Source organism: Trypanosoma cruzi, genomic scaffold (assembly GCF_000209065.1).
Source record: "Trypanosoma cruzi strain CL Brener 1047053517117 genomic scaffold, whole genome shotgun sequence".
Lineage (NCBI taxonomy): Eukaryota > Euglenozoa > Kinetoplastea > Trypanosomatida > Trypanosomatidae > Trypanosoma > Trypanosoma cruzi.
Genome location: NW_001849565.1, coordinates 66,216 through 74,274, shown reverse-complemented (window position 1 = coordinate 74,274; position 8,059 = coordinate 66,216). Strand labels below are relative to the sequence as shown.

At 51.5% G+C, this 8,059-nt stretch overlaps 3 protein-coding genes across 3 annotated transcripts, besides 10 other annotated features; all 3 read left to right on the top strand.

The window, feature by feature from the left end:
• Positions 1–1,041, top strand: Tc00.1047053506891.30 (hypothetical protein, conserved; the record flags this gene model as incomplete). Its single annotated transcript, XM_800340.1, has 1 exon — positions 1–1,041. A coding segment is annotated over one exon (1,041 nt), but the record flags the coding sequence as incomplete, so codon positions are not given.
• Positions 1–8,059: a sequence feature (heterozygous, Esmeraldo-like haplotype).
• Positions 1,053–1,077: a microsatellite.
• Positions 1,100–1,135: a microsatellite.
• Positions 1,206–1,241: a sequence feature (A-rich).
• Positions 1,280–1,315: a microsatellite.
• Tc00.1047053506891.20 (hypothetical protein, conserved) lies at positions 1,490–3,868 on the top strand (the record flags this gene model as incomplete). Its single annotated transcript, XM_800339.1, has 1 exon — positions 1,490–3,868. One exon carries the CDS (start codon positions 1,490–1,492, stop codon positions 3,866–3,868), a length of 2,379 nt encoding a protein of 792 aa, XP_805432.1.
• Positions 4,070–4,095: a microsatellite.
• Positions 4,172–4,201: a sequence feature (AT_rich).
• Positions 4,323–7,589, top strand: Tc00.1047053506891.10 (hypothetical protein, conserved; the record flags this gene model as incomplete). Its single annotated transcript, XM_800338.1, has 1 exon — positions 4,323–7,589. One exon carries the CDS (start codon positions 4,323–4,325, stop codon positions 7,587–7,589), a length of 3,267 nt encoding a protein of 1,088 aa, XP_805431.1.
• Positions 7,643–7,663: a microsatellite.
• Positions 7,808–7,886: a sequence feature (T-rich).
• Positions 7,980–8,002: a sequence feature (AT_rich).

Below are 8,059 nucleotides of genomic sequence, written 5' to 3'. Positions count from 1 at the left end.
TTTCATGCCATCTCGCCCGCCGAAGCGTATGGGGAGCTTTGCCAGCGCTTTCAGTGCCATGCCATCGCAGCTGTTGCCGCCATGTTTCCCAGTGGCGTGGGCCAGTGGAATGGGACCACGGAGCTAAACCTTTCGCGACTGTACGTGGGGCCAAAGGGCGTCAGACCGGTGGTGGAGATGTGCAAACGACTCCCCGCACTGCGGTCGTTTAACTGCGCCAACAATTATCTGACAAACGACTCGGTTTACTTCATTACACGGATGGCAATGTTCCACCCGGCGTTGGAGAGGATTGAACTTAGCTACAATGAGTTTATCTCATGGACGGGCGGCACGTTTTTGACGGAGCTGGTGGTGCGCAACACAAACATAAAGGAGGTTGGCATTCGTTCCACGGCGATCCCGACACGCGTTGCGGAGGCGGTATTTGAACAGACGCGGCGTAATTGCGTTCTCGCGTACCAAGCGGTAGGGCGAATGCCAAAACCAACCAATCATCCAGCCGCTATTCATCTGCGGACCATGAAACGATTTTTTATGGATATCCAGGAGAACGGTACTGTTCCCGTCTCGGCTCTTGTCGATGGGTTTCGCGAGCGCCTTCGTATTCTCGGCCAAGAGCGGGACCTCAGCAAGTACACAGAAAGTTTCTTTGAGACTCTCTGCCGGCAAGTACCACAGGACCGCATTACGTGGGAGGCATTTATTCTAACTCTGCGAATGGATGGCAGTTTGTATGACGCGGACTTTGTGAAAAAGGTTCAGCGTGTCTTTTTAGAATTTAATATTGAGCCTTCAGCAGGGACGGAGGGCTTTGTAGAGGTGCGAGATCTTGCTGCCATGTTTACGCGTCTTTACGGTGAACCACCGACGCCGAAGGAACTCGCCAATATGCGGAGTTTGTTGGGGCTCAATGATACCATGACGCTTCACTGGGATGAGTTTTTGCCGTTGATGTACATTCGGGGTCCAAAGGATAAGTGCATGGCTATGGGATGGAATCTCTCTCCACTTTACATCCCAACGATGCTGCACTTTTGATGCGATGGACCTTTTTTCTTTTTTCTTTTTTTTTTTGTGTGTGTTTGCGTACAGTGCGTTTTTTTATCTTTTATCTTTTTTTTTTTTTTCTTTTGCGAATTATGTATCTTGTTTTTTCACATGCGCATTGGTGCGGAGGCGTTTTATAGTTCCGGGCGGTGATTTTTTATTTTATTTTATTTCTTTTTAATTTTTTATTTATGGATGCTTTGCGTCGATTGTTCTCATGGGCGCCCTGTTTTTCTCTATTTTTTTTTTTTTTTTGTTTTGTTTTATGCCATTAATTTTGTTGTGAACTGTGAAAGGGAGGGAGTGGGGTGGCGGGGAAATTTGTGAGAGAAGTGGTGGTTCGGGGGCGGAAGGAAATTTGCAGCAACGGCGCGGAGAATATTTATTCGAAGAGAAAGACCGATAGGGAGAGCGAGAGAAGAAAGGGATTGCGTGCACGATGCTTGCCTCTCCGCAGTGTACATTGGGGGGAGAACTTCTTGCCGCAAACGTTACTCCCATCTCTGCCGTTTATTGTGACCCGAGCGGTGGCCTTTGGGCGATTCACGCCTCTGGGATGTGTGTCTTTTACTTTTCTGCATCTGCGGTGGCCGATATAATTTCGTCAACGTCGTCTTCGTCCTCGGCTTCTTTTTCGGGCGTGGCGGCCATAGGGGCGAAATCGAAGGTACCTTCTGCTCCTATTTTTGAGTGCAGCGAGGAGGATCAGATCCTTGCGGTTGTATTTCCGACGACATGCAATGCAAGCCGCTTGTTTGCGTGTATTGCCACGACGGAAGGTCGGCTCGTGTTGGTAGACACTGAGGAGCCTGTGAATGTGCTTCGCCAGTGTGATATTGGTACACTGTTCACAGCCGTGACGCCTGTACCGATGGACGCGGCGGGTGAGGCGGCAGAGGATGGGGCCGGTGTGTTGGTTTCATCGTTTGACGGGACATTTAGTGAGGTGGTGTTTGTCCACTGGGAGGGTGATGACAAGGCGGTGGTGACTGCAACGGGCCTATTTCGCATTCGCGGTAATCTTCACAACGTGATACTCGATGAGGCTTCCAAGCGCATTTTAACCATCACTAAGCATGGAGAAGTAGACGTGTGGAACTGGCGAAAGGGATTTGACGAGACGCTTTCGTTTGGCATGCTGGCCTACTCCGTTGACGACTACGGCGAGCCGTCATGCAGCATACTGCTCAGCGGGGGACGCCTGTGGATCGGGACGATGATGGGCTACATTGTTGTCTTTCATTTGAGGCCAGGCGTGAGTGATGGGTCGCCGCGGCACGTGTGGCAGGCACACAGTAATGCGGTGGCCATACGGAGTCTTCTTTTGATGTCGCTTGGGCGTCACATCTGGAGCTACGCAGCGGACCGACAGGCGCTTGTCTGGGATGCGGAGGCATGGACGCTACAGGGATCTTTTCAGTTTCCGGGCGATGGGTTTTCAAAACTGCACGGTGGCCTGCGCTGCATGGATACCATTGCGTGGGGCATTGATGAGACGGCAGGGACGGTGACGTGGTTTACCGTAAAAGAGCCTTTTTTGCGAGCAGATTGTGGATTACCTTTTGGGCGCGACGAGTGCGTCATGCCGCGGGGCGAGGTTGAGCGTCTGCATTTGCTTGAGACGCTCGTCTCACACCTTTGTTCACAGGTGCTACATGCAGCGTCCAGTGACGAGGGAACGGCGGTGCGGGAGAGGAGTTCGAGCCCTAATGACGAGCAGACGCCGAAAAATGGGGTGAACGAAGAGGAGGAGGAGCAAAACATGGCAACACCGCCGCACATTGAATTGGCGCTGCAGCAGCTCGACGAAGATCATCCGAGCGCACGACTGCTTCCACCAGCCGTGGCGTCGCTTGTCGTGGGCTGGCGGATGGTGCGAAGGACGCTTGCGGACGCCGGGATGCGTTCACGGAGTTTTCTGGAGGACGTCCAAGTTCTCCTGCAGGATAACCGCCGACACAAAGAGTTGCAGACGCAAGTTCGCCGTTGCCTTGCGGAGCTCCGTCAGGAATTGCAGCACGGCGACGTGTGCGATACCCTCGACGACGTGGTGGACGTCTTTCGAGCCCTCGTACGACGTGTGGAGGAAGACTCACCTGCAGCGTCGCCGGCCCATTCGGCAATCGACCGAAACCGGCGGACGCCCTCAAGAACCCACAGTGGCTCTACAGACGACGCCATAAAAACGGTTCCGTCCCTTGTGGAGGCAAGTGACGACGTGCGTGCAAGGCGGCTGGAGGAGGATCTCATGCATGAAAGACAGCGCCGGGAGCGCAGTGAGATGCAGCTTACAGAAGCGTATGACGAGAAGCGGGAGCTGCAGCGACAGTTGACTCAATCCATGCGTCTCCAGGAAGACTACGAGGAGCGTTTGTTGTCGCTTGAGCGGTCTCTTAAGACAGCAAAGAAGGCCGCGGCAGTGACAGCGACAGAGGCGGCACGATTCTCTGAGATGGAGGCGAATCTCAACGAGGCACATCACACGATTCATGTGCTGCAGGATAAATTGGAGGGCCTCATGCGTGAGAGACAAGAGTCTCTTCAAACAGCACAGGAGAATAAATCTCTGCATGCCGAAGTTCAGAATTTCCAGATGAAGGAGCAGGTCGCCAGACGGGCATTGGCTAGCTTTATCGAGACGCAAGATTTTATGCTTGACAAACTGAGTGACGTGCTACAACACACGAACACGGAAGTGGAATTGTACTCTGAGGTTTCGTCTCTTTACGAGATGTTCTGTTCCCGTGTGGAGATGCAGCATGGGTTTCTTGTTGAACTTAAGCGCGGCTACGCACGGCAGCGCGATAAAGACACATGATAGAGATATTTTTGCTTCCCCAAGTCTATTTCCATATATATATATATAGAGAGAGAGAGAGAGAGGGAGGGTGTGTGTGTGTAGCATATCTATAGATGCTTTCCGGTTTTTCATTCTGCTGCTTCTTCCACCTCGATTATTATTTTTTAAATTTCTATTTCTTGTGTACATTTAATTAGTGGATGCTGCTGCTGCTGCTGCTGTTTGTGTGTGTGTGTGTGTGTGTGCTTGTGGGAGCCTCACAAAATTCCCTCTCATAATGGCGTTTTTGTGTGTTTTTTCCATCCTCTCCATTTTGAAGCCTTTTTTTTTTTTTCTTTTTTTAAAAATTTTCACAGAGGAAATAGAAGAAAAGAAGTAAGACGTCTTTGGTTTGCGTAGGGACTTTTTTTTTTTCCGCTGAATTTCAGGTTTTCAGGCTTTGTGTTGGAGGGAGGGGGAAGGGTGAAGGGCGATGGACGACAGAACGCTTCAGTGCACGTTGGAGGTACACAGCGGGGACGGTGAATGCACGCGGCGGACGTTTACCGTAAAGCATTTGCCGCGTACGCTCCGGGAAGTGGTGGAGCTGTTGAAGGCACAGGACCTGCGGCTGCAACGTGGTGATTTTGAATTTAGTGTCATTTGCGGTGAGTCGAGCAGTCCACAGCAGTTACTTGCAGACGGAGATGTAAATAATTTATTTTCTTCATTTGCTTCAGAGCGACTGCTTTTCAAAGTGACGCTGCAAGAGCGGGTGGGCGGTCTGGTCAGCTCCATGCTCGCTGACGATAGCCTTGTGCACCTGCGCATCTACCACCGGGGCAACGATTTGGTGACGGAGAAGCGATTCATTCCGCCTCGGCGTGGTGTGCGTGAGGCACTGGTAATAGCTGTGCGTGATGCCATCCAACAGCCTCCCCCGGCGTCGGTGGGTATGCAACTTTACGCAATTGTGGGCGACATGTGTGATCAGACTGTACTAAAGGACGAGGACGCCATCAACACCTTCCTGCGATCTTGCATGGCAACACGCTCGGTGTGTCGTCTGACATACCAGTTTGATAATGAAGGTGTGATCAATGAAGCTGACGCATCTATTCAAACAAAAAACCTTGATGTCAACAATGCACAGATGCCTCCATCGGATCCCATCCAGGCCAACAGTGCTACACCCCAGATGCCAAAGCGCAACGATGGCGATGGCGCTCTCTGCGAAACACCGAGCCGTGCGGAGGATGAGTCCAATGCGCTCTGCGAAACACCGAGCCGTGCGGGGAATGAATCCAATGCGCTCTGCGAAACACCGAGCCGTGCGGAGGATGAGTCTAATGCGCTCTGCGAAACACCGAGCCGTGCGGGGAATGAATCCAATGCGCTCTGCGAAACACCGAGCCGTGCGGGGAATGAATCCAATGCGCTCTGCGAAACACCGAGCCGTGCGGAGGATGAGTCTAATGCGCTCTGCGAAACACCGAGCCGTGCGGGGAATGAATCCAATGCGCTCTGCGAAACACCGAGCCGTGCGGAGGATGAGTCCAATGCTCAAGCGAGCTCGGTAGTCCCGGTCAATGATGTCAATTCTGCGTTGGTTTCTAAGAGCAGTTCGCATAATGGTTCTGCTGCGTCAGAGCCGTTGACTCAAATGGATGCCGTTAGTGTTCCGCCGGAGACCGCTGTCAGTGCTGCCCGGAATGCGTCTCCTTTGCGTGAATTGGCAAAGAATGGACGCCAGCTTTTGGACGGTGCAGGTCACTTGAAACAGAACGACGGGGATCCCCCGGCAGTCACTTTAACTGCAAAATATGAGGAAGCACCGCGACCAATTATGCTTGTTGCGGAAGAGAAGGTGCCGGCCGTGGCGGCTTCTGGGCGTTGCCATGCTGTGGATGCAAAAATTAAAAAGGAAAAGCTTCGGATTGAAATTGAGTGCGCATTCGGTGATTCAACTGTTGTTTTTCCCTTTTCCTGGCGACGGGATTCAGCAAGTGTTTTGCAATCGCTTCGTGAGGCCTGCTTGATTGCTTTGGAAGTACCTCGGGGCGAAAATTTGAATTTGTATGATCGGAAGGGCGCTGTTTTGCACACCGAGGAGGATACATGTAAACGGCTAGAATCCATCCTTCTGTCTGGCTGCACCCGAATTGGTCTCGTGCTGTGGTCGGGCCACCCATGCACGTCGGGCCTCCCGCTGCAGTGCTGCGTCTCGTGGGGTACACAACAAATAGTTATGGTATGCACCGTGGAGCCGGAGATGGCGCTGATGGATCTGCGGCGTGCGATCCTGGACGAGTATGGTATGGACTACAGGACCATCGATGGTTTGCATCTTTTCCTGGGTAATGGAGAAATGGAAGCCGAGTCAGAGTTGACAAGTAGCCGGGCTTACGAGCAGCTTAAGGCCGCTTCACTTCATGAAGAGCTGGTGAATATTAGGGTGTCAATTCGTGATGGACCTTCACTGTGCTTGTCCATGGAGGGAAATTTGCCCCTTAAAACCGCGGCGTTTGTAGAGGAGGCCTTGCTTGTGCTCGGAGATCGACCCCATTCAAACGACGTGTCAAAATTTTTTGAAGAATGTTCTGGGAAGACAGGGGCGCTTGGAAAGGATGCCAAAGATTTCATTGCGCTTGTTATTGTAATGCTCTCAGAGCCCCGCATCTTGACACGTGAGAGGTTGACATCGTTCCTCCTCAAGACGGCAGCGCCTTGCAGTGAGGAGGGGGTTCTTGAGGTATTGAACCGCTGCGTTGCGCTTGCGCAGTTGCGTGCGGTGCGTCGCCCCTTTGACGTACTAAAACGTTTTTTCAGGCGACTGTACAGGGTTATCCAGATCCCAGAGGGGGCTAAAGGCATCCCACTCACGATGGTTACGCATCAGTTGGCGCAAGCCGGGCTCTCGGATGCGAAGGGGTTGCTGCGGCGCGATCGCACAATCTTGGCAGAGTTGCAGGAGAATGATTACACGGAGCTTTTTTTGCGGCTTTATTTCACGGATGCCAAGATGATTACTCGTGCGGTTGTGGCGGCACGTCTGTCAGGGATAGGCAAAATAAGAAGCCGGCGTGTTATGACAAGGAGGGGACAAGAGATGCTGCGGGAGGACTTTATGCACGAAATCCGACACGCCTTTGACGGAATACGTTCCACGGATGTTTTGAAGTTTTTGAGGAGCCAAGAGCCGCACCCTGAGCCGAAGTTTCGCTGTTTGCTGAGTGTTATGGGGTCGCTTTTAGCCACTCATCCCGTGCAGCATCCCGATCATTGGTTTGTGGAGCGATTTCGAGGAAAGGTGGCGGACGCTCTGGACGTCAAACTACGCACATTTGAGGACTCCGTAGTTTCGACACCGCAGTTGTACCGGCTCTGCTGGGACGTGCTGAAACCGGACATGCACCATCTTTTGCTTCTTCCTGAGTCTCCCGTGGCAAGTGCCCTTGCGTGCTGGGCCTTCTTTGCAGTACAATTAATATGCGTCAACCGCCATTTGGAATTTCCACCTGTGCCGTTGGTGGATTTGCAAGAGTTCTCCCTAGTGGGATTACCGATTTCACCAGTAGAGATTGCAAGGGATGACGCCTTAAACGTTGTTTCTCCCGCTGCAGCCGCCAGTGGCGGTAATGGTGGCGGTGCGGCTGCTGCATTGCCGTTCCGCACGAATAAGCCAAGGATAAAATACAAGTACAGCTATCTCTGCCATGATCTTTGCCGGGATGTTCGTGTGGAGCGTCCCTTGAAGTAGTGTGTTGGGGTGATGTATCAATGTACATACACATTTATTTATGTAAGCCCCGCTTTTTTTTTTTTTTTTTTTTTATGGCTTCCCTCTGCCTGTGTGATTATGTAACTTGCACCTCTTCACGCTTAAAGTACTTGCGTGGTGGTGGTGGGGTAGACGTGCTCTCGCCTTTACCCCCGACACACACACACACACACGGGAGAGGGGCAGAAAAGGTGACGAAAGAGAGAGAGAAAAAGAAGAAAAAGAAAACAGAAGACGACGGGAAAGGAGAAAAAAGAGGAAAAAAAAAAAAAAAAAGGAAGCAGAACTAAATCAAAACTCTTTCAAGAAAGAAAAAGAAGATGGAAAAAGTAAAAGGAAGCAGGCTGTGCTCTGTCTTTCCTGAACATGTAAATTTTTTTTTTTTTTTAATACTTAATTGCGGCAAGCGCCCACTTTTTTTTTTGTTTTTTTATACTGGTTTATTTACG